At 42.9% G+C, this 25,660-nt stretch overlaps 4 protein-coding genes and 1 long non-coding RNA gene across 6 annotated transcripts; 3 read left to right on the forward strand and 2 right to left on the reverse strand.

Moving 5' to 3' along the window:
• The first annotated feature begins 693 nt into the window (after positions 1–693).
• LOC135581358 (protein NUCLEAR FUSION DEFECTIVE 4-like) lies at positions 694–4,224 on the forward strand. 2 transcript variants are annotated; one of them, XR_010513190.1, is made up of 2 exons: positions 694–2,732; positions 4,072–4,224. XR_010513190.1 is itself a non-coding variant. In XM_065181518.1 (1 exon), the coding sequence occupies exon 1, from the start codon at positions 862–864 to the stop codon at positions 2,623–2,625; it is 1,764 nt and encodes a 587-aa protein (XP_065037590.1). In that variant the 5' UTR covers positions 694–861; the 3' UTR covers positions 2,626–2,874. The 2 variants fall into 2 exon arrangements, 1 of the variants encoding a protein (XP_065037590.1); XM_065181518.1 differs by lacking the exon at positions 4,072–4,224 and having other exon boundaries at positions 694–2,874.
• Positions 4,225–4,246: 22 nt separating this feature from the next.
• On the forward strand, positions 4,247–6,120 carry LOC108951146 (uncharacterized). The gene is made up of 2 exons (XM_065181520.1): positions 4,247–5,080; positions 5,180–6,120. The coding sequence occupies exons 1-2, from the start codon at positions 4,247–4,249 to the stop codon at positions 5,927–5,929; spliced, it is 1,584 nt and encodes a 527-aa protein (XP_065037592.1). The 3' UTR covers positions 5,930–6,120.
• Positions 6,121–7,956: 1,836 nt separating this feature from the next.
• On the reverse strand, positions 7,957–10,784 carry LOC108952920 (uncharacterized). Its single transcript, XR_001978140.2, has 4 exons — positions 10,664–10,784; positions 10,329–10,555; positions 8,205–9,131; positions 7,957–8,112 (listed from the first exon to the last, which is right to left on the reverse strand). It is a non-coding gene; the product is annotated as an uncharacterized LOC108952920 (long non-coding RNA).
• A 713-nt stretch (positions 10,785–11,497) lies between these two features.
• LOC135672950 (probable methyltransferase PMT15) lies at positions 11,498–14,233 on the reverse strand. Its single transcript, XM_065181517.1, has 6 exons — positions 13,544–14,233; positions 12,929–13,139; positions 12,547–12,844; positions 12,067–12,459; positions 11,899–11,976; positions 11,498–11,822 (listed from the first exon to the last, which is right to left on the reverse strand). The coding sequence occupies exons 1-6, from the start codon at positions 14,231–14,233 to the stop codon at positions 11,597–11,599; spliced, it is 1,896 nt and encodes a 631-aa protein (XP_065037589.1). The 3' UTR covers positions 11,498–11,596.
• Positions 14,234–18,128: 3,895 nt separating this feature from the next.
• Positions 18,129–21,779, forward strand: LOC135672951 (F-box protein PP2-A13-like). Its single transcript, XM_065181521.1, has 3 exons — positions 18,129–19,034; positions 19,275–19,393; positions 21,307–21,779. Exons 1-3 carry the CDS (start codon positions 18,708–18,710, stop codon positions 21,734–21,736), a joined length of 876 nt encoding a protein of 291 aa, XP_065037593.1. The 5' UTR covers positions 18,129–18,707; the 3' UTR covers positions 21,737–21,779.
• The last annotated feature ends 3,881 nt before the right edge of the window (positions 21,780–25,660 follow it).

The following is a 25,660-nucleotide window of genomic DNA, read 5'->3' on the forward strand; positions in this document are numbered from 1 at the left end:
AAAATTTTATCAAATTTATGATGGCATCAGTTGACCCAACATTTGACCAGATTCATGTTGGGTTGGGTCCACATTCGATAAATATGCTTGTTTGTTTATGCATTTATAACAATTATTTCTTTTTATTTTTTTGCATATAATAGCATGCATGTTTACCATTTTACACATATATACGCGTGCCTGTCTGTCGCTCGCTGCCGTTGACATGCTTTCTTAATTCCTTCCAATTTGCCCGACTTGATGTGTCTGTCTTGGGCCTCAATTTTTCTCGGCATCTAACCTCAACTTATACGCTACGACAAATTAAATGTACTTGGGGTTTCGTGAAACGTAGATAAATGTCAATGTATCCTTGTAGCTCAATCACATTAATAATGTAAATAAATTGATTAAAAAGATCTTGGATCTTAAAGTTGCTGTAAGTTTTAATGTTAATATGTATAAAAATTTTCATATTTTATTACTAAATGGTTCGATCAAAGATAAATTCCTTTTAATCACAGTTATAATTGTCACTGAGGGTGAATTTTTTTTTCCGGCTTATGTCATAAATCTTAATATTCACATTTTAATTTTAATTTTTTTTATTTGTATAATAATTTTATTATATTATACTTTATATAAAAAATTTAAATATTTTATAATTAAAATATTATGTCGTAGCCGACCTCAAATTATCTAAAGTTTCACGTTTTCTTCCTCGAAGACAAACGGCAATGTAATGTAATAACGAAAATCCCTTCCGAGATCTGAGGCAGCGGCCAATCACCGTTGACGACCAATTGCCGAAGCCGTCCCTTCTTCTTCTCCGGCTTCCTCTTCCTCCTCCTCTTCTCAGGGAGAGGGGAGGGAAAAAGAAGGATGTCATCTTGGGATCCAATCAACCTGGCCGTCCATGTGGCCCGCGGACGCTGGTTCACCCTCTTCGCCTCCTTCCTCATCATGACTGCCTCCGGCGCCACCTACATCTTCTCCGCCTACTCCGCCGCCATCAAGTCCTCCCTCGCCTACGACCAACGCACCCTCAACACCATCTCCTTCTTCAAGGACCTCGGTTCCAGCGTCGGCGTCCTCCCCGGCCTCGTCAACGAAGTCGCCCCGCCCTCCGTCGTCCTCGCCACCGGCGCTGCCATGAACTTCTTCGGTTACCTCATGATCTACCTCGCCATCACTGGCCGCACGCCTCGCCCCCGCCTCTGGCAGATGTGCCTCTACATCTGCGTGGGCGCCAACTCGCAGGCCTTCGCCAACACCGGCGCCCTCGTCGCCTGCGTCCGCAACTTCCCCGATAGCCGCGGCGCCGTGCTCGGCCTCCTCAAGGGCTTCGTCGGCCTCAGCGGCGCGATCTTCACCCAGCTCTACCTCGCCTTCTACGGCCACGGCGGTGACCCTAGGTCGCTCGTCCTCCTCGTTGCCTGGCTCCCCGCCGCCGTCTCCCTCGTCTTCCTGCACACCATCCGCTACATGAAGCCTCCTCCTCATCGTCATCAATCCCACGAGTTCAAGGTCCTGTGCTCCTTGCTCTACATCACCCTCGCTCTCGCCGGATTCCTCATGGCCGTGATCATCCTGCAAAGCCGCTTCGAGTTCTCCCAGCGCGCTTACACGGCCGGCTCTGTCGTCGTCCTCATCCTCCTCTTCCTCCCTCTCGTCGTGGTCGCGAGAGAGGAGGCATCGAATTGGAAGCGCGGCAAGCCACCTATCGGAGGTCCTCCGCTGGAATCCAAACCGATCGATCCGAAAGCATCGATCACAACACCAAAGAAAAACTCAGTTACATCTTCCTCAGCCCTAGCCGACGTCTTCAGGACCCCAAAGAGAGGCGAGGACTACTCCATCCTGCAAGCCATCGCGAGCGTCGACATGCTCATCATCGTCATCGCCACCATCTGCGGCGTTGGCGGAACCCTGACCGCCATCGACAACATGGGCCAGATCGGCCAGTCCCTCGGCTACGATGCCCAGAGCGTTGCCACCCTGGTCTCCCTTATCAGCATCTGGAACTACGCCGGCCGCGTCGTCGCGGGGTTCGCCTCCGAGATCCTGCTAGTCAAGTACAGGCTTCCCCGCCCCCTTCTGCTCACTCTGGTCTTCCTCCTATCCTGCGCCGGCCACCTCCTCATCGCCTTCGGGAGCATCCCGGCCTCGCTATACGCCGCATCGGTGATCACCGGATTCTGCTTCGGGGCGCAGGTGCCGCTGTTCTTCGCCATCATATCGGAGGTGTTCGGGCTGAAGCACTACTCGACGCTGCACAACTTCGGCGGCGCAGCGAGCCCTATCGGGTCATACATACTGAACGTGAAGGTGGCCGGGCAGTTGTACGACCGCGCGGCTGTGCGGCAGAACGCTGTCGGCAACATGTCAAACTCTTCCTTTTCCTCTTCTTCCTCGGAGTCATCGTTGGCGACATGCGTCGGAGAGGAGTGCTTCAAGCTTTCATTCATCATCATTACGGCGGTGACCATGGCAGGGGCTGCGGTGATGCTGGTGTTGGTTTGGAGGACATGGGAATTCTATAGAGGAGATATATATAGCAGGCACAGAGGAGGAGGAGAGGCAAAGAAGGAATTGGAGGTGAAAGAGGAGGAGATGGTGCCAATGCTTGAGCAAAGGCTTGACTGAGAGATGCATACACAATAAATTGAAAGAGAATTGCTGGAGAAATAGAACAACAGGACAAGAGTTTCTAAGAGTCTTAGGTTTCAAGCTCCAAATTTGGCCATTAAATTGTAAGTCTCCAAACTTTGAGTTATTTTTTCCTTAATCCAAACAAGATAAATATTTTGAATTTGCTTGATAGATTTTTATTGCAAGCTATTGTACTAAATTGATCTTGCTCGGTGAGGAGAAATTTATTTTGAGCATGCATGACATCTTGATGAACAGGACTTGCCTTTGCCTCAATATTTTGTGTACCCCTCTCTGATCCCCAAGAATGTTGTTTAAACATGCAAATAGACTATTAGAGAATTGTATCAGCCAAGTGTTTAGAGCAGGTTGATCCATAGCATAACTGAGAGTATCAACCTTCAGTCCACCAACTATTTCTCAGGTCTGAACCTGGGTGTTCTTCCTCTTCTCCCACCTCCCCCATCAAGTAATTCCATTCAATTTATTGGTTCTCAAAGTGGAACCAATTTTCTCACTTTTTTGTTCAAAGACATCTTTCAGATTTTTATCTATCTGGCACTTGTATCTATCTGGCACATCATACACTTGAATCAGATTAGGATATCAATTGATCAAGAACAGATAAATATGAAAATATGGCTACTTTGAGTCAAACTAGGAATGGGTTTAGATGCCTAGATAGCTAATTCAGGTAATAAATTGTTTTTTCAGACTATCTGCACCTAATTGACTTATTTAAACTGAATTAGGATATCCAACAATCAAGTTTGTATAATTATCGTTAGAAAAGTAAGTTCAATTGAGCCCAGGTTGGATTAACAATAAAATGAAGAACCTAATCAAACAACACATTCCACAACAATTCCTTAGCTCGGACCCTAACGGAGAATCATAAGAACAAAAACCACAGTGGCAATAATTTTTCTTCAGACAGAGATCAAGTGCCTACAACATGCGGGCAACCTGTCTTTGATCATTCATATTTGTTATTTAAAATGCTAAAGCCAACCTGTGTTTTGGATAACAATGTAATGGAAAGGTTAAAGAAACATGCACTTTGGATTTGTGAAGTGCATTTCCCTTCACCACGACTTCACTGGAAATCAATTCTGAATTAAGTCCTCAGAATTATATATGTTTGAACAATGAATTCTGTTGGTTTCACTGGATAATACTTGTAATCTCTGTGATAAGAATGCATGGTTTAGATTTTAGAGGTTTTGCCATTTGGGTGAGGGGAGCTGCAGGCATTCTGCTGCTAGCCTTTATTCAGCTTAGTTATAGTACCGGCTGGGTTGTCTTTAAGTTGGCTGGTTATTTCAGTGAGATCTTTCTTAACCCAAATCTCTTCCAATTTTTATCAGCTTGGAGAAGGCCATTTTGTTCCTTCTCTTATCTTTTATCCTTGTTTGTTTATGTGTGTTCTATTACCCAAAGCAAAAGCAACTTGAATTCCAAACCCCTTTTGGAGGGAAACCAACCTCAAGAGGTGGCTCAGAAGGTGCACAAAAAGGTAGTAGTCCCTTGAGGCAAGACAAGGATGAAGCATGCACAAGACTTCCAATAGGTTATTCAATTGCATGGAGAACAAGGCACCATCAGCTCTCTATGAATGGAGAAGGAAAGGAATAGGAGAGAGGAAATTAAGACTCTTCTCCTAAAGCTTGCCATTCCATTATCTCGTCCCTTGGCTGGCTTCACCTTCTCCATCATCGCCAAAAAGAGTAGAACAAGTAGCAAATCTCCCTCTAGTACATCAAGCCAAGTAGATCACCTCATGGATTCCTCCCCTTGCATTTCTCTCTCTGAATTTGAGGATGAGGTGAGCTTGCAAGGCCAGGAATCATCTTCCATGTACCTACAAGAAGAAGAAGAAGAAGAAGAAGAAGAAGAAGAAGAAGAAGAAATCATGAGGGTGCAATGTCCAGAGAACCCATGTGAGGTCTCCATCATCAATTTCCAAGATGCACATAGCTTGGAAGAAGAGGTTGAAAGCTTGAAGTGCCTTGTAGATTCAATCAACGGCAGATCATGCGAGGTCGAATCGCAATTCTGGGACTACTGTGATGCAAAAGAGCAGGAATCACTGTTGCAGAATCTGAAGCTCGAGTGTCTGGGTTTGAAGCTCGAGTGCCTGGAAGCCCAGAATCAGAGGCTTGAGGCCACCATTTCCAAACAACAACGAGCTCTTGAAAGCCTCGAGTCTATGAGAACAGAGCTCAAATGTCTACGGTGGAAGGCCAAAAAGTTGTCCAAACTAAATAGGCTTCATTTGCATGAAGCTCGTCGGCAGGCTCTGATTCTGGATGCTCGAGATGCCGAGTTATCAAAGATCAATGAGGAGCTGAAAGGAGTAAAAGATATAGCTGATCAACTACTGAAGGGTAAGAAAGTCTTAGATTCAAGGATGGATTCATTTACGGCAAATTATCAATCTGCATCAGAGGTTAGTATTTCAGTCCGCCCCTCATTTGAGTACATTATAATGCTTGTTGTAGCGACTGAATAGTTAGTGTGATGCATGCTCTTACTTTCATGTCCATAGAGTACAGAGGAGACACTCCAGGATGACAGCATCAGGATTTTATCCAACAATGAAATGCCTGATCAGCTAGACCAGTTTCGATACCGGTGGTACCTAGAAATGGAGGAGCTGATTTATCTGGGCTGGGTTGGATCATGCTTGAGGAATGAACTTGAAGTAAAACCAGTGCAGGAAATGGGAGGCCAGTGGATCATGGAGCTCCCAGCAAATGACCAGGTCAAGAGTTGCAGGGTGGAACTCCATGATACAGACCGTTCTTCACCGGTTGCAGGCATTGGCCATGAAGTTTGCTCAGTTGCCACAGCAAGGAAGAATCATTCATGCCCAGAGAAGCCAACATATTGTTCTTCATCAGTTACTGAACTTGGTCATGAAGCTTGCTTGGATGTGGCAGCAAGGAAGAATCATTTAGGTTTGATGAATCAAAAGGAAGAAGAACATGAAGTAAAACCAGTGCAGAGAATTGGAGGCCAGTGGATCATGGAGCTCCCAGCAAATGACAACGTCATGAGTTGCAGGGTGGAACTCCATGACTCAGACTGTTCACCAGTACCAGGCATTGGTCATGAAACTTGCTCAGGTCCAAAGAAGCCTATCTATTGCTCCTCGTCAGTTGCAGAACTTGGTATTGAATCTTGCTTGGATGTCGCAGCAAGGAAGAATCATTCAGGTCTGAAGAAGCCTAAATTGCTTTACAAGCTCAAAGGATGGGCCAGAGGAAAGGGAAAGCCAAAACAGTTTCGCGAGTGAGATGACGGTGGCGGTGGCGGTGGCGGTGGCAGCAGCAGCAGCTGCTAGAGTTGGTGTGTCTGAGATTGAAGTGTGAAGGTTATGCAAGGAGAAAGACAGCAGTTTGATATGGTTACGAGTGCATGACATTGTATCAGAATTTAACATACAAATCTCTAACGTAATAATCATTTTCCTTCTTTCTTCTCTAATTCTACACTGATAGATACTTCAATTATTTCTTCTTTGACCCAACATTGACATCTAAAACCAATAGAAATCACCCTGCACAAGTGTGTTCAATCTCTATGGAATGTAGTTAGATCACAGCTGGCCTTAACAGGATTTCTATGGTGGCTCTCTTCGAATGAACTCTATCCATATATACTAGCTAATTATTCTATTTAATCTATTATAATCTATGTTGATAGGATAATTGACTTATTAACTTAATGAATCATAAACAAACTCATATTACTTAAATTAATGATAGTATATTCATCAAGAAATTGTAATCTAATTCAATTCCTAGCATCTGAATCTTTCATCCACTTTTCTCTTGTAACATGATATATATACTTGAGGCATACGGGCAAGCCTCCACGGTATAATTGATCTATTAATTTAATGAATTTGGAACCATAAAAATGCATATATGCAATTGATGTCTTATATGAACATCAATTGTGATGCAGTTGTTTGATTAAAGGAGGTAAGTAGAAGAGTTCATAATTTATCATTAGTTGCAGCTCGCAGGTGATGTCTATTGTCACGAACGGTTGTCGCGCACTCACAACAACTCCGTTTAACGAACCGTTCGTCGCTCACACCTACATGTACCTGCTTGACAACATGTTTTGTCTTAGTTTTGGGTCATTTTGCTTGTAAACATGTAAGTTCGAACAAGCTGCACCGTTACAAAACGACCGCTCACCGAACCGAGCAAAATAGTCCCAAAACAGCCCAAAACAGTTCCGTTTTTGTGTGCCGCGAGCTGATTTCTGGAATCCGCCTCCGCTCACCAAAACATCAGCCATCTCAGCCCCTTGGAACCCCCCAGGTGACACAGGGTTGGATGGGGCTTTGGTATAGTATTGAGCGTTGAACACTCCTTCGCAAGTTCGCACGTTGCCTTAATGGGAATTTGTTGTCGCGCTCGAGACTCGGTAAGCAGCTGTTCGTTCAACCTTCTAAAGCCCTTGTTTTCCCCCTCTCCCTCTTTTCTCTTGTGTACGCAAGGTGCTCGCTGAATTGCTTGTAAAGCTTTCTCTCTTTTCGCGAGACGTCGAAACTTGTCTGTCGCTCGTTCTTTCGAACTAATCAACTTTCTCTTTTACAGATCATTCGGGACTTGCGAGAGGTTACAAGTGGGCTGATCTTTGCGGAGCAATATTGCAAGGGTGAAGCACGACTTAGGCAATGCAAGCTAAGTTCGCGTCTTAACCGCAAAAGTGCCTTACGCCTTAGGCAAATCCAGCTAAGGCCGTGACACTATGGTAGGTATTGTGTTGTATTTCGTCCATCATGAAAATGGAACCACTATATGATCAACTCAAAAGCTTGGGCTCCCAAGACAACCATAATCAGATATCCGAACTCAATCCCATGCTGTAGATTATAAGTTTATAGTCAGGCAAGAAACTTGAGAAAAGATTAAAAATAATCTTAGACTGCACCATGTTCAATGCCTCCAAGTCAGATTTTCCCTTGTACAGCAGTGTTGATTGGAAACCTCGTAAGCTGCAAATGATCATGAGTGAAAAATATTTGTGATTGAATTCTTGGATTCTTGGGCATAAAACCTTGCTTTTGGATGAAAGAACTTCTACATACCTACATTTGGCAGCTTTCTATGGTAGGAAGCGCAGCAAAGGGACTGATGCACCCAAAGAATCTCCGAGCGAGACTCAAAACCCACCACCACTGAGAACAAAAGGATAAAAACTAGAAGCAAAATTCACAGTATGAGTAAATGCAGTTTGACCTCAGTCTCTGCATGGAAATGCTCAAAAAAGTAAGAGGAAACATCACTGAACAGTTACCTTCCTCTAAAAACATGAGCATGAATAGACAGACTTGCTAAGGTGGTGATCATTCACAGGGATGCAAAACAGATGCAGAGGGCTCCTCCTGTTCATGATTCTTGATGGCTTAGAAAAGCTTTGCTCTTAGCACTTGCAAAAGGTTGGAGCATAGGCAGCTTCCTGTTCATCAATTAAGGACCTGATTAACTAGTTGCATGAAATGAGAAGCACAATGTACTGTCACGTTAACCAGGAAGGTACAGCTTCCAAACCTGAGATAGTACTGAGGGGTCGCACGATTACCGACCATCTTTCTCCAGGCTTTCTTTGCTACCTCATTCGAGTCACATCGCTCGTCCATTGAGGTGGATGCGACCCTGATGGATGGCAGATCCTGGATTAGATACTCCTGAAACAGAGACAAAAACAATAAACAAGCTTCCAACGCCATGTGATGATAAAAGAGAATGTATCTAATTCAGAGTGTACTCTATTTCTACCTCGAAGGAGATTTCTGAGACTCAGTGGATTTGTCATTGCAGTTGCATTATTCAGAAGGCTTACAAAATCAAATCTCTTTTCATAGAGCACCCATTTCAGAAATCAGTGAATGAAGTTCCTAGATTTAATATGAAGATCAGGAACACCATAACCCAATTTAATCCTAGGAATCCAGTACAATAAATAGGATGCATAATTTAGAAGAAAATGAGACTGAAAGAAGCAAAAAGACATCAAAGCTCAGAAAATAACAATGAATTGCCATTCCCCTCTTTATGTGAGAGCAATGATGATTTTCCAACACTTTCTATAACTAAAGAAAGCTAGGAATTCTTCCTTTCTTAATTAATAAGAGACTATTCATACAGTATCTGTGTACAAGGTAATAGCTAGAAGTTACAACAGAAAAGAATGAGGACTCCCAAGAAGTATGTATGATGTTTAAAATGGACAAAGGTCATCCCAAGGAGACCAGCGAGCCTGGAGATGAAGAGTCTGATTCTTAGTTTCTGTGACTACCACGCGCTCATATCAATTTTAATTTGCCTTCCCCTCTATACTGATCTAAATGATCAGCATGGTTTTGTTCTTCTTCCTCCTAGTCTTCATCTTCACAGTGCATGTTGGTTTATGCAATATAAGAGGCATCGAGGACTAAAATGGGCTCCCTTCATCAGCTTCTGTTGGAAATTAATCATCTGAGAAAATACAATAGCAGTATTATGAGTATAAATATCATATTCGCTGCAACATCAAATTATCAAGAATTTTCAGGCAACTACGGGAAGAAAATGATACTTTGTATTAGAAGCAGGGATGATTTGATGATTTGGTACTGGCAACAAAGAATCATTAAAATGTTATGCGGCCTGAGGTAATTCCTAAATATTGTTTTATAGCTTTGGCAGTCATAATGCCATGATATATGGCTACTTCAAGAGTCAAGAATGAGTTAGATACGAAAGTTCAACATAATCTCTAGAAATGTGGGTAACGAAGTACATACTCAGATGAAATGGTTCTCATTATATGATAAATATGCTCTCTGTCCTGCTCATGAAAAAGAAGTATTCTTATCCTCATGGAAAAGAAGTAATGGGCATGTAAATTGTTCTAAAATCTGTGTTGCTGCTTTTAATCGATGAAAAGAAATCCTACTAGGAAATTTTGATATGGGTGAGTCCAATGATTGTCTTGCTCCGAAGGAGTAGCTTAAAAGTGATTACAGAAGAATTTCCCTTAAGAGGAAAACTGACACCCAGCATGGAGGGATCACATTTTGGCAGTACTCATTTATAAACTTGACACATTGTTTTGCTCACGTCTAGGGAGTAAACCTAAACAAAGGTCCTCCAAAGCATCATTTGATGCCATCAGTCACCTTCAAGTTGACTGATCAATAAGCTTGATTTCTGCAGCATGTCATATTTCCTAAAGTATGTATCTTGCCTCCCTTAGTCTCCATTTCATGATATCAAACTAATTTGAAGGTCAAGTCCATAAAACAAGTAATCCTCATAAACAATTAGGATTTCACCAAGCCTTTAACCTTTTCTAGTCAATAAACACATGCATAGACATGTATACATATGAAAGAGGAAGAGAGAGTTTGGAGCTAAATAGCAACTCCATGCATTCAGAGTAAAGCCACAGAATTTACGTCCATGAATCAGCATATATACATCTTAACAAAAGACAGGACCATACTAGTAAAGATGCACATTACAGATTAAACAAGTAAAGCAATTCTATCTCAGATAGACATCATAAGCTGATATCAGGAACCATCAATTGGTTGGTAGAATCATGTATTTGGAACATTTGTTTCGGTCGGACCAAACTGAAATAAGATAAACACAGCTCATTAACATCTCTCCTAGCAGAAAGAAACGTACAAATGTAGAAAAGAGTGAGTTTGAACTCAGTGATAGACAAGTAATGCAAGCTCATGCTCGACCATGAATACCCAAAGCATCAATCAACCACCGTCCGGCCCGGTGTTCGACGGGATCAAAGGAGTCGTGGACGAGGTTGCGAAAGGCAGAGGCGGCAAGCTGGAGGGTTGGCGCCCTCGATCCAGTTGAATGGCCACCTTGCGGGTTCCTGTGGGCCTTCTCCCTCTCTGCTCCATATCAAAAGGAATTAGAACCACATCGACGACTAATAAGAAGAAGAGCACGGAAACGGCGATAAGCGATTACGAAACCGTTTACAAGAGAGGATCGGAGACCTTGGAGGAACTTGGCCGGCGACCCGCGACTGCTGCCCCAAAAAACACAGGCTTTCGGGCCTTCGGTGGGCTTCCGGCCAAGTCGATCGGACTTGAGTCGAACAAACTGAATGAAATGTAACGCACGATTTTAAAACAAACTGAACAAACTATATATATATATATATATATATATATATATATATATATATATATATATATATATATATATATATATATATATATATATATATATATATATATATATATAGTTTAAATTTAATAAATTAATGGAACAATTACCTCTTAATAATTATTATTAGAGTTGATTTAATGTCAAAATATGATGAAAGATTAAGTACATACGTCATATTAAGATTTCATTTTTATTATGAGCTATATTAATGTTTGAGAAGCATAGTATCATTCATTTAGATTTAATTATTTTAATCAGGAGTTCAGATTCAATGAGAATGGATTAATTATTCTATCAGATCGAATCAGGATAAATTTACGAGTTCAAAATACTTAAACACAATTTAATAATAATAATAATATTATTATTATCAATTAAATTGTTGTTCACTTTTGATAGACTAAAGATGTTGGATAATATCAGTCAAAAAGATTCAGCAAGAATATTTGTCATTATTATTATTATTATTATTATTATTATTATTATTATTATTATTATTATTATTATTATTATTATTATTATATGCTGATCAGTAATAGAAGAATTGTCTTCGACCATCTCATTTTAGGTAAGAATTGCTGCTGGTGTAGGACTTGGTTCCTATACTATCTCTTCTTCTTCTATCATCTCTGTCAGAGATGATACGAGACTGACGCAGCTCAGGTCCGGTTACGAATTGAATGAACTACCACAATAAGATAAAACAAGCTGTGAAATCAAAGAGTTAGATCTCAAGTTATCTTCTGCAACCCGCAACCTTATTGCCGGTCTGGTCCCGGAGCAGTCCAGTAGGTCTTCACCACCAAAAGGAACTTCTCCCTCTGCAGAGGGCCATCTTCATGGTCTGCGATCCGACTGTTCCATCTCATTCCATCTGCAATGCTCTTGATCTTGACCAAGATGTCGACATCATCTCTGATGATCACCGTGCCCTCGGGTCTCAAGATCCTATCCATCTCCAGCAGAATGTCCTCCATTTCGCATCTGGATTAGCAGAATTAATAATGCACCAACATGAGCTACATGATCTCGACGCAGAAGCAGAATCGATCCTTCTTACCTGTCCTTGTAAAGGTTGAACACCGAGTCGGCATGGAGGAGATCGTAAGTCCTTGGATACGTAGACATTGCCTCGCACCTGCAACGAATGGCACTGTGAGGACAGAGAAGCAGAAACAGTGGTGGTGGTGGTAGCAGCACCAGCAGATCTGTGGAGTGAGTCACTCACCAGTCCTGATAGGTTCCAATTAGCCCACGCTCATAGATGACTCCCAGGGTGTTAACTTGAGAAGTTGTTGGGACGATGTTCATCACCCAGAGAGGATCATCGATCAGGGCGGCAGCAAAGCCACCAAAATTAGCGTTCATGTCGAGCAGGTTGCGGTATCTGCCCGCCTGACCCAGTTGGCCGATCACCTTCTTGTAGTATCCAACCCTCTTCTTCCACAGCTCGGTGTCTTGCAAGAACATCTCCGCTGTGACTCCAACAACGCTTCCACAAGCGATCCGTGGCGGCACCGCCGTAAGTCTCTCGGGCCACCTCTTCGGTGCCCCACCGGCAGTCTCTTCGGGACTGGCCACCTTAGGCAGAGGAACGATGCAAGTCTCCATTTTTGTGTACCTGATTCGAGATTTCTAGCAGATCATTACAGGAAAAGATGATCCTTTTGTCAGGCGGGTAGTGCAGGTGCTACGTAGAAGCGCATACCAAGCGGAGTCTGGATCTTGCGATTGGCAGAACTGAGGTGATCGAATGATCTTGCGATTGGCTTTGCAGCTGATGTGATCGACAGGCTTCTGCCAGATCGCAATGTCTCCTTTCTCCTTCAGTTTGTTCCAGCAGAGGCTCCTGGCAACAGCTTCAATGGCAGACTGCACCTCACTTAAATCCTCCTCTGTTCTGTTCCAACCCTTCCAGTGCTGCTTCCAGTTGATCGGTGGCCCGGAGAGAATCCAATAGCCACCGGGCCTGAGAATGCGGTCGATCTCCATCAAGTATTGCCCATCTTTTCACAAGAACATGACAGAGTAAGACGGGAGAGGAGGTGATACAAGAAGATGAACCAGAAGCGACAGAAGCAGAGAAGTACCATAGAGGTGCCACTGAATGAGGCACCTTGAGCAATGGGCCATGTCGAAGGCCCTCGACGGATAGGGGAGGCGGATGGATGCAAGCACGCCGATCATGGCAGGGACGCCACGCTCGAGCGCGAATTGGACTTGCGCCTCGTGCGAGTCCTTCGGCGCGAACGACATGGTTAGGACATTCCGAGAGAGAAGGTAAGCTCCCCAGCTCGCCACCTGCATCCAATCAGAGGGATCGAAGCATTCACCGATTTGTGAGAGAAAGATAGTCAACGAATCCAAGAATTCACTCAAAGAGTTTTCTCCGACATGCAGGTTCATGGTCAAAAGAGCGTTGACTTTGACCAGAATCTATCAGGCTAATCCAGATTTTTCTGACGATTTGTCGTAGAAAGAAGGAAAAATTCGTGTTGTTAATCAACCCTGTTCCATCAACAGGGAAACCTAATTTGAACCGACGCCGGGAATTTCAGCAGATCAAAGGGGGAAGAATCCAATCTTAGTACTTTCCAAAATCGAATTTTTTGCCCGGAACCCCATTGACCGCCGTCATTAAGCACGGAAAAGCAAGTAGGGTCAACAGGAACAGGGGAAAGAAGAACAAAGAAGGAACCACTCACCCCGCAGCCGGTGTCGACGGCCGTCCGGATCGACCCATCACTTAGAGAAATAAGCTGGTCGATGTCATCGATGTAGGTGTCGGCGCCGTTGGGGAACATGGTACCGCCACCCGGGAACCGGAACTTGTCCCCGTCGACGCGGATCCAATTCTGTCCCGCCTTCCCCACTGCGAGCTCCTTGTGCGGCACGTTGGCGAACCACGCCGTATCCCGGCTCGCTGGCCATGGGAAGGGGCTCTTGTACCCGGGCGGCGCCGGGATCAGGCACTTGAGGAGCTCTCCTTTCTCCGGGCAGTGCCGCTCCCGGTAGACGAGTCGCTTCCGGTCGAACCGCAACGACCGGGTCCGGTCCTCGCACGGCGTGTACTCCGAGTATTTGACGTCGCACGCCGGAAATTCCCGGACAACCGGAAACCCTGTCGACGACTGGTCCGCCCCGTGGTGGACGGCGAAGTCCAGCGTCCCGGCGCCAATAGTTGTTGTCGTGACAGGGGGGTTCCGGTCGCAAGAGACGGCGCTGAGAACGGTGGAGTTGAAGGAGGCGGAATCCCCTCCGTGATGGCAGATTCCGAGGAAGTAAGACGCGGAACAGAGGAGGGCGACGACGCCGAGTTGCAGCAAATTCGTCCGCTTCCAATACGGCTGGTACAACTTCCAAACGCCCGAGGAAGGGGTGGTAGCGCCGGCCATGCTCACACTCCACGGAAAGGCGTCACCTTTAGCGCTTTATATTGCCAAACGCGTCGCCTTTAGTGGTTTCTATGGTAAAAAGGCCACCAAAAGAATTACATATTATCTTTGTAATTAAAAGGATAATTTTATAGAATTTTATACAAAATTTTAAAAATAATTTTATAATATTAAAAATAAAATAATAAAATAATAGAATTAAATAATATTACAAAGTTATTAAAGCTGGCCTAAAAAGATTCCCAAGTGTATGTTCTTTGTTTCCTACTTGTATGCACTTTTAATCTTTGTTCATGGCTAGTTATCCAAGTATAGTTACTTAATTCATAGATATAGTTACTTAGCTAGTTCTATTTATGTTCTAATTAGTTTTACTTAGTGTTTCATAATCTAAAAAGTTATTGTTATATGATTTTTATGCTTACCTTAATCATGGGTGAGATAATGGTGAAGTAGTTATCATGAGTTCTATGAATAAAATATTGGTTCACATAACAAAAAGTACTTGCCAGTTTGTTTCCAAGTATTTTAATATTTTACCTCTTGGTACTCTCTTTTTTTTATTTGGAAGTATTTTTTCTTAATTGTATTGTAGTTTTTTGTTTTAAGTTGTCTTACTCCTTCGTCCTCAATATTTATCGTATTAGAGTCAAGTTCCATCTAAATTAGATATTTAAAAATATTATGACATCTAATGATAATTCTATGTGTCAACACCATATATTTATCTTCGCTAATAAATATTATAAATTTTGAAGTATTAAGATGAAAACTTTATTCAAGTCTTAAGATCTTTGAAACTTAATAGTATATCAAAATGGTGAAACTATACTAAGAGAGAATAAAAAAAAGAATTCAAAGATATTATTTTTTATTTAACAAACCGTACATGAGATGATCTTCTCAATAATTCTAGCAACTACTACCTCAAGAAAACTTTGTTAATATTTCAAAATGAATCTTAAGACTTATTGAAGGTGATTATGATAAAACTTTAAATCTTTCTTCGTAAGTTTATAAATTTATTTTTTTGAGGTAATAAATGGATATTAGATTTTCTTTCTAGAGTGATTGTAATTATTAATAAAAAAAATCTTATTGTGAACATATTCATAATAATACTATTTGTTATGGTAAATAACTTTTTTAGCCGTGGCCTCGGGGGTCGACGCGGCTTGGTCCGGGTCCGGAAGGCGGGGATCTCCCTGGGGGCGCTCCTCGGGGTCTCCCGGCGGCCGTGCATGGCGGTTCGGGTCGACAGATCGGGTCGGGAGGAAGCTCCGCCGCAGCGCCGGGAAGAGGCGACACCGTCTCGCACCTGCACACAGGTCGGGCCGGGGGCTCGGCCCGACCCCTCCGACGATCAAGTTAGCGATGATGTGGAGAGGGTTTCGGAGGAAGAGAAGTAGAAGTTCCTCCAAGTGTGTTGTGCTTCTCCTCCAAAGTGTCCCCCTCTATTCGTTTAGAACTCTGGGGTATTTATAGATGAGTTTTGATGTTACCTGATGTGCCCGCTTGCAGGGGCAGGACAATATCTCACGTGGTGTCTGACATTGCCACTGGGGTTGCGTGGAGAACCGGGCTACCGTAGGGTATGGGCGAGCCTCGGTCGATGTGCTCCTGTGCCTCGGTCGAGCGCACGGGGTCAAAGCTCCTCGAGCAGTGTGTTGTTTGGGCATGGCTGACGTCATGGCGTGTCACGTCGTCATTTTTGCCCTTATCATATTCCCCCCCGAAAGGAGCTATGCGTCGGTTGTCACGCAAGGGGAGTCTGATGCATGGCTTCTGTCTCCAGGTAGGCTGGTCGTGCGGACGCAGTTTCGGGGAGATCGAAGCCGATGGGCCGAGGAGCACGACGCAGGCGGGCTAGCTGCGCAGGTGTGGTCTTGGGTGGCATAAAGCCGAAGAGCCGAGGAGCACGACGCAGTCAGGCTGGCCGCGCAGGTGTGTCTCGGGTGGCGTAAAGCCGAAGAGCCGAGGAGCACGACGCAGGCGGGCTAGCCGCGCAGGTGTGTCTCAAGTGACGTAAAGCCAAAGAGTCGAGGAGCACGATGCAGGCGGGCTAGCCGCGCAGGTGTGGTCGCGAGGGCCATGCGGCCGAGTAGCACGACGCAGGCCGAAGAGGTAGGTTCGGGTCGAGAGATAACTCAGGCGGGGAGGCCGCGCTGAGGTGAACTCGATAGTGTATGGTCGAGAAGCTCAGTGCAGGCAGGCTGCGACCGAGTGACACCGCTCAGGCGGGCATGACGCTATGAGGGGAGCTCGGCAGCGTGTGGCCGAGGGGTTCGACGCAGGAGGGCCGACCGCGCCGGTGTGTCTTGGGAACATGGGGCCAAGGAACATGACGCAGGCGGGCAAGCCGCGCAGGTCTGTCTCGGGAACATGGGGCCAAGGAACACGGCCAGGTGGTCGATCACGACTACAAAGTTCTTGGCCTTGACTCGCTTAGGGTCATCGACGGCTCCACGTTCAACTTCTCCCCTGGAACGAATCCTCAAGAGACCGTCAGGATGTTGGGAAGGTAGCCAAACTTGGCGTCATATTTCTTAATATTAATCCATCGAACGCATTATTAGTCAAAGCAGTTTCTCTCTCTCACCAGTATTGCTCCAAAACGAACATAAAGTGCCACCTTTACATGGCATAGTTTTCCTACCTTAACATGTACCTATATCTGAAATTTTACCTCGTTCATGGTGTAGGTACATGGGAGTCAAGATACAAAACCAGAGGTGGTGAGGAGGGGTTTAGAACTTGTGCTAGGAGGACATCATACACGCTGTGCTTTTATAGTCGATTATTGTGCCTCGTGTGTTTTATTAGAACTTTCATGCGTTGCGGTGTTAAAAGATGACGTATGAAATAGTTGTCTAAGGGCGATTCATGACGCTTAATAGCATTTATTTTCTTCTTCTAGCTCCATGGAGAGCAAAGGGTTTAGATAGGGTTAACAAAGTGTCTCTCCCATCAAATCAAAACGATCTCCCAATATTAGAATCTCTATTATATCGACCAATAATTTTGATCAAAAGCTAATTAAATTTATAATATATTTTATTTCATATTATTGGACCACATAATTTAAGAAATAGATCATCGTTTCGATGGGTCTGGTCCTCGAAAGGAAGCAGCAAATCTACAAGAGGATCTCATTGATACTGTTGGGCTGCAGTGGAATGAAGCTTGCAGTACAATGAACTCGTGGCTTCTCTCTTCACCTAATGATTAATGACCATCTTCCCTACAGATTTTATTCTATTAACTAACGAAAGGACGAATCTATGTTTCTTGTACATATACTGTATAACTTCGGCCTTAAAATATGGAAGCATTCCTCTCCCTTTGTTGTCTTTTAGAATTGAGAAAAGTACGAAGGAGATCCATTGTTGCAACTCGTAGTTTTGCTGTCAGTGTCATTGATGATTGATTGGTCCATGTGATCAGCCACCACATGTCTTCGAAATAACATATCAGAGAAGAGAAAAGAACTATGACCTTAAACACACTAAACAGGGGAACACCAAAGGCCTGGAAAGGAGAAACTGATGCATGGTTTTGTGGGCAAAAGTATGCTGCCAAATGAAATATGTAAGTGCCTAAGTGGATGTTCTTTTTCCCTACTTGTCTGCACTTTTAATCCTTGTTCATGGCTTGTTATCCAAGTAAGAAGAACCCTACCGTCTTCCCTCGGACATGGGTGATGCAGTGGTTTGCAAGTGCTGTTCCTTGTTGCTCGTGTGATCTTTGGTACAACGGCATCTGATTACCCTACCCTGTGGTCTACACGTGGCGCAGCAATCCGTCGGAAGCAAACAATGACCGGGGAAGAAGACACAGATTGCCGTCAAACGAACACAGTTTCCTGGCTGTTTGTCGCTGGCTCTTTCCCCCACTTGACGTGTGATCTCCGGGTCTACGTACGATGTCCAATGACAGCTCGAGTGGCTGAGTGAGTCGTGGATTTTTGGTAAGTAAGCAAAACATAAGTCTTTTGCCAACCTGTAAACACTACTTTCGCCAGTACACGTCGCACCGCCGCCACGGCACGCCGTGGATTCCGTCGTCTTCCTTCCGGCTTCCGAATCCGACGTGGCATGCCGTGGATTCTGTCGTCTTTATCCTGGCTTTCACACTAGACTAGAGTAGGGGCGGCCCCGCCACTGGGTGTTCGGGCTGCCCGCCAGCATTTCAATAGATAGATGCGCTATTCTTCTGACAGTCACAGCTCGTAGCCTTAAATCCCTTCGGCTTCTTTCGGCGTTTCAAAGCAAAGCATCGAATCGAACAACAAAGCAACGGCGACTGATAGATCGCGAATCGATTCCGGTTCCTGCCTCCTTGCTCTTGTCCTCGAAAGCCCTCGTCTTTCCGTGAGCGCCCTGCTCGGACCGCTGCCATTGGGGTTGGGAATTGGTCGGATTTGTTTGCTTCGTGTGTTTCTTCTCTCTTGGAGGTGGTGCCACTGATCTGGCTGATGGGTTCGTGGATTTCGAGCATCATGGGCCCGGAGAGGGAGGCGGAAGGCCACGACACGGGGCTCGGGTACCTGCCGGAGAACTGCGTCGCGGAGGTGATGCTTCACCTCGACCCGCTGGAGATATGCCGCGCCGCGCGGCTCAGCCGAGCGTTCCGAGGGGCGGCGTCGGCGGACTTCGTGTGGGAGACGAAGTTACCCAAGAACTACGGGCATTTGATGGAATTGGCCTCCGATGAGAAGAGCCCGTGCAAGAAGACGAGTCTTTGCAAGAAGGAGATCTACGCGCGGTTGTGCCGGCCGAACCCCTTCGATGGGGGCACCAAGGTATCTCCTTTTCTTCGAATTATATGAACAGGATATTAAGAATCGGTGTTTTTGATGTTAAAGATGGCATTTTCGTGCTCAGATCATTCAATTTTAAGATCGAGATGAAATAATCTTTAGGATTCGGGTGGGGTTACCCTGTTTAACTCTGGAAAGAAATGGAGATAATTAGTAGTGGAACGAGCTATGGTGCTTTCTTGGGAATTCATCTAACGTTAGCTTCGAAACGTGGTGAATTAGGAATTCTGGCTGGAGAAGAGCAGCGGCGGAATTTGCTTGTCCATTTCCTCAAAGGCATTGCTGATCACGGGAATTGATGACAGGAGATACTGGAAATACCTTCCCACCGAAGAATCTAGGTATTAGATCTTGTCTATATACTTACAGTAGTATTTTTGGTGTGTTGGCCTTTACTGCAGAATAGAGTTTTAACTTTGCTTAACATGTGTGATTTTTCTCATCCAAAAGACCCACAATTTGGGTGGCACAAATCAACGGTCTTTAAATCATTGACAGGCAAATGTTCTAGATCTCTTAAATGTTAAGAATTGTACATAGGTCTGCAGTTGTCATTTGATATCACTGTAATGTGCCAAGATGCTTGTTGTGGATTTTTGTTTTTGCTCTTGAAGTTTTTGTGTCTCAAGCAATCTTAGCAAGGTTCTGTAGAATTTAAATCTGTTGATACAGGTTCTTTAGGACTCTTTAAACATGGCAGTGGTTTCTTGCAAAGGAATAACAGGCCTTGTTGATTGGCTTTGGAGGTATAGCATTTGTAACATCTCGATTAGTTTGGAAGTGGACAAGACTATGATATACTTATAGGGTCTTATGGGTGCATTATTATTAATTTTAACCTGAGCATTTTGGTTGATGGTTTAAGTTCGATAAATTTGATAAGCTAATTAACCCATCAGATTCTATTTTTCACATCGAGCCACATTTTTCATAGTCATGCGGCACTTATAATTGTGGGAGTGAGGCCCAACTTGTTTGTAACATTTCCCTCTTTGACTAATCCTTTAAATTTTATATGTTTATTTGCTTGTAAGTGTTTTGTATCTTCACTGCACAGCTCCTTCCTTTTTCTTGTTTACACATTCATTTGAGCTTTTTTATCGGGCTTGTTTCTTGATTTTGTTCTTAATGAAGTGAGACAGTGATAGGAAGGTTCTTCATCGATACAGCAATCTGCTGCAGACAATTACCTTTTTGCTGAAAAGTAAAAGAGAGGAGTTTTGAAGCCATTGCAAATAGCTTCCATGAAATCAGATCCTAAAGCAGTTTTTAGACTGCATTTTTGCAACCACACTCTAGCTATCCTGAAAAATGGAGTGGGTATTGTTGTCTTTGACTTAAGAGATATTTGAAATTTGGCCTCTACCTTTTCATAATGCTAAGTCCTCTCATGACATACTGCTGCATCATTTAATTCTCGAGTAAGATGATCAGCTGAATGGTTTTTTGTTCTGTTGAATCCCGACTATTTTGCAGTAAGTTTTTGATTGCCTGATCAGTCCTTGTCACGATGTAACTATTAAACTTAATAATTCTCTAACGATGTAGATATGTCATAAATTGTAAGTTGTTAACGCGTCAACACTGATTTGACATGATCAAGGTCCCTCTCAACTGTGTCATGCAGTCATCTACTATTTACTATTTTTAGAGAAAGAACTGTGAATTTAATGACTCTCTGTAGATGAAGATGTAAATTGAAGGTTTAAGGACTGTTTGGCCAAGCAATAGAGGGTTAGGAGAGCAGTGTTAGTTGGAGTGTTGGCATCCATTTTTATCATACTTTTGATGTTAAGCATAGACAGATTAAGATGTGGCATCATAACATGTAAATATTAGTTGATAGTAGCCTCTTCACCCTTCTCATCTTCTCTTAGAGGTCACCACCCTCCGACCGAGAAGAGTAGTGTCCGATAGGTGGCACATATCCCATCTTCACATTGAATTGACATAGTCGAAGTCCTTCTCAGCTCCGTGATACATGTAGTTCATTTTTAGTCAGGTATGTGCTGTAGCTATTTGGAATCGGTTTACTAGTTTTGAATCAATACTTGATTATCTATAGCTCAACAAGTTTTTGATTTCTGATATTGGTTGGTGTTCAAATGTCTAAACGTAGTTTCAATCTTTGTAGGGACTTGCATTCGGAAACATTTATAATCTTTAGAAATCAAATAATAATACAATTGTAAACACATTGAGCTAAAGAAAAGAAAAAGGAAGTGACCATCGTATCGAATGTTTTCATTTGCAGGTTCCACATGATTGCATACCTTCAGCAAATTTGGTGGTTTGAGGTGGATGGGGAAATTGACTTCTGCTTCCCGGCCGGTACCTACAGCCTCTTCTTTCGGCTCCACCTGGGTCGAGCTTCCAAGCGTTTTGGTCGTCGGATTTGTAGCTCCGAGCACATTCATGGCTGGGACAAGAAACCGGTGCGATTCCAGCTATCGACATCGAACAGTCAGCAGACTCTATCTCAGTGCTATTTAGGCGATCCTGGGAGCTGGATCCTTTACTATGCAGGAGACTTTGTTGCAGACAGATGCAATGTTGCAACTAAACTCAAGTTCTCGATGACACAAATCGATTGCACGCATACAAAAGGTGGCCTTTGCATCGACTCTGTGTTGATATGTCCCAAGGGTTTTAGGCAGGGAAAGGTCTGTAGCACCAGGGTTTAAACTTGTAGATTAAAATATGGAAAGATATGGATGGCCATTCGAATTTGATGCAGTGTCCATAAATCTCTTTCTTTTTCCATCAATCTTTAGTTAAAATGAGGAGCTTTTGTATGGACTTCTTTAGATTAAGGTATTTGAATCTGTGATTGCTAGAGGCAGAAGAATGATCAGGGATGTAAGAGATCAAAACATTTGAAGCCTTTTTTTTTTGGGAACTCTCTTCTTTCGCCATGGATTGTCTACTGTTTTCATTGTAACCTTCTTGTCATGCGAACAATTACGTGTAATTATTTTAAATTATATGGTACTTTACCTCTTACCAACATTTAGTAAAATAAATATTCAAAAAATTTTTTTTTTTCTTATCACACATCTTTGGAGGGGTCAGTAAGAGTCCCATGATTGTTACTACAGTGATAAGTGAGTTGGGTATTGTAACACTTGAAGCGTAGTCCACATGGAAAGTGGATAATTTTTTTCCAGTATTTGAGAATTTGTCTCTAAGATATGGTGGTGGACTTAAAGAAAGCGGAGATGAGAGGGCATGAAGAAGAAGAGTAAGACACCGAAACTAAAAACACATTTGACCAGTACAGGGCTTATAAGCACCAACGTGTTGTGTGATCTGTGATCTGGTGGATACAATTACGTGGTAGTGAAGAAAGTTGCGTTCCACCTATAGCTGAAACGGAACGTTCAACAAAATCCCAGTGGCATGCATTAATTGCGCTGCTAGTCCTTGCTCCCTCCTTCTCGTATCATAGCATGACGTAGCAGCGTTGTGGCCATGGCGTTGTGGCACTTGCATGGTGGCCAGCAGGAGACGAACTGATAAGAACAAGGAGTAGAGTACTCTCTCTCTCTCTCCACCAACTTTCCATGCACAAGTGTCTGAAGATATTCATATGTGATATCAGGATAGAGATGGGCGAGAAGATTAACCTCATATTCATCATAAGCATAGGAAGATTCAGGTAATAACTAATCCTTCCAAGTCACAGTATCTATAGGAATCATGAACTCTTTAGGTAATCGGGATCTGTTGCTTTCCAAGAGACCTCCAGAACTCGATGGATTCCACTTGGTAAGTCCGAGCATGAAGACGGTCGTCACAAGTTGGAGGTGTGTGTGGATCCCATCATTTACGTACCAAATGCGTTGACTTGTATTCGGCTTTCCTCGTCATCAATGAACGACCTGTGGTTCTGAAAGCTCTGTCGGACCTTCCTTTGCTGTTAGACTTATTGGACAACCAAACTGAGCCAGTCGTGAGATGCAATTCTGTCTCTCTCGATCGACTGGACGACAGGCATGAACGTGAGCTACATCAACACCCTTCCTCGTGTTAGACCTGTTGCATGTCATGGCCACATCATGGCGTACGTAGTTAACTTCAGTTCGGCGGTTCCATGGAGAACCAAGAGGCATTTCTCTTGTGCAGCGCTGTCCATCCAACTCGCTATGCCGTATATTTTGTCTGTTGACAGTGACCTCACTGCCCGAAATATCTTCTACACTTGATTGCAGAGATCGCATTGCAGTTGGTTCGTGCGAATTAATAGAGGTGGTTGACTTCTGCTCCCCGGCGAAGTAGTCATGAGATTGACTTCTGTGTCCGATGGCGATGGTTCTGAAGTGGGAGAACAATATTTCATTTAACTAAAGCTGTACTTAGTTATCTGCTCAAGAAAACGTGTCATCAGCGCGAAAACGGATGTATATAAGGAATCCCTCCTTTTGTCCCTTACAAGTACACAAGGGAGATTAAGTTTTTTCTTGCAGAACCATCTTGTGAAGTCTTTAGTGCTTCTTCCCGAACGAAGATACTTCAAATTCTATGACGAGCCTCTCTTGGATGATTATTATTCGAGTTTTTTATATTTCAATGCCATCCACCAATCTAAATTACAACATACATAGGACAGGATTCTGTATCCAGAATTTTCTTCTCGTCTGATGTGGCATGCCGGCCTGCACTTATTGGACTCGCGAGACAAGTGTGTAGGAGGAGAGCACGAGATAATTTTTGATAGAGACGACTTGCCTGTATTTGGTCGCCTACTTCTGTCCCAGTCAGACACTCCTGTCTTGCATTAATGAATTGGCCATGCTTCTTATCACGTGAATGTGTGTGGTTTAGAATAAGAAAGGAACTTTACGAGGAGATAGCCACGCTATTATAATTTGATAGCGGATAAGACTTTTTTTATTTTTTTTACTGTACGAAAAAATTGTTAGACAGTTAAAGAAAAACCTTTTCTTTCGACATATATAAATAAAATATTATATCCAACATGTGCTTTCTAATATTCTATTTTGATATAATTTACTAGGCTACGTCGATGGTTCTCTCTATTCCAACAACGAAGAACATCTCACGAGACCCCATAGTATTAAATCTAGCTTACAAACTATGGCTATGCCAAGATTGTCTCATCCATCAAGCTATTCAAGTCTCCGTCGCTTGGTACAAGTTGCAAACCATATTGGCAAATCACTCATGTACTTGCATGCTTGGTCTTCTATCAAATCTAATAAAAATGAAACAAGAGAGAAGTACTATTGCTGATTATCTATAACATATTAAAGTTATCATCGATGACTTGGCTTTGATAGGTCATTCGCTTAGTGATGAAGAAGTCCTAGTTCATACCCTGAATGGTTTAGAAGATGAGTATAAGGAACTAGCAACAACAATTCGAATATACGACTCATCGAATATACGACTCACCAATATCATTCGAAGAACTCTATGATAAACTGATAGACTATGAGATGTATTTAAAGCATGAGGATAAGTTGTCAGACCAACCATCACAACCCAAGTCAGTCAAAAATATAAGAGGAAGAGTAACTAATACAATAAAAACGTCAACAAAGGTTTGGCTATGTCGTCTCTTAAACCTATGGGTCTCAAACAAACCCCCCCTTATCTATGTCATCAACATTTCAATCATAACTATCAAGGTGGCAACTTCATTTATCATCAGATTTAGCATTTTGACCTCATAAGTTAACAAAGAATCGTTTGCCAATTATATTATAAAGTTAGACATTCCACGAAAGTCTGTTAGTCTCGACCTAGACTCCATGCTCCATCACGGTGGCCTCAAGTGAATCTCATGACTACTTCGATTAAGAGCCAACCTAATTGGATTATGGACTATGGCGCATCTTATCACATCACTTCCGATCTTCAAAACTTATATATCCATAACAACTATGGTGAAAATAAAGATATTATCATCGGTGACGATAAAGGAATTCTCATTACTCATACTGGTTTCATAATACTTAATTCACTTACCACAATCTTTACACTCGATGATGTTTTGTATGCATATTACATTAAATGAAACCTTATTTCTATTTCTTAATTTTATAAATAAAATAATATCTCAATTGAATTCTTTTCTAATTTTTTTCTTGTCAAGGATTTGAGCACAAGGTATCCTTAGTCCAAGGCCAGAACAAAGACAACATTTATAGGTGGTCATCGGCTTTGTAAATAACCCAACCCATTATTCACTCTTCAGTTGCAGCTCCAGTTGATGTGTGGCATCGTCATCTTGGTCACCCCTCGTCCTTTATCTAGCAAAAATTACTTTCTCGTTATTCTCTTTCTACCTTTAAAACCAATAATATTATAACATATTGTGATGCTTGTCGTAGCAATAAAAGTCATAGACTACCTTTGGAACATCCTCCATATCTTGCTCTAAGCCATTTGAAATTATTATACCGATGTTTGAGGCCCCGACCCAACCCTTTCCTTTGACAAGTTTAGATTTTATGTTATTTTTGTAGACTATTTCACTAAGTATATATGGTTATATCATCTCTACTATAAATTTGAAGTTTTAACAATCTTTATCAATTTTAGAAAGTTGGTTAAGAATTTCTTTTAATTTTCTATTAGAACAC

The sequence above is a fragment of the Musa acuminata genome, chromosome BXJ1-5 (assembly GCF_036884655.1).
Source record: "Musa acuminata AAA Group cultivar baxijiao chromosome BXJ1-5, Cavendish_Baxijiao_AAA, whole genome shotgun sequence".
Taxonomy (NCBI): Eukaryota; Viridiplantae; Streptophyta; class Magnoliopsida; order Zingiberales; family Musaceae; genus Musa; species Musa acuminata.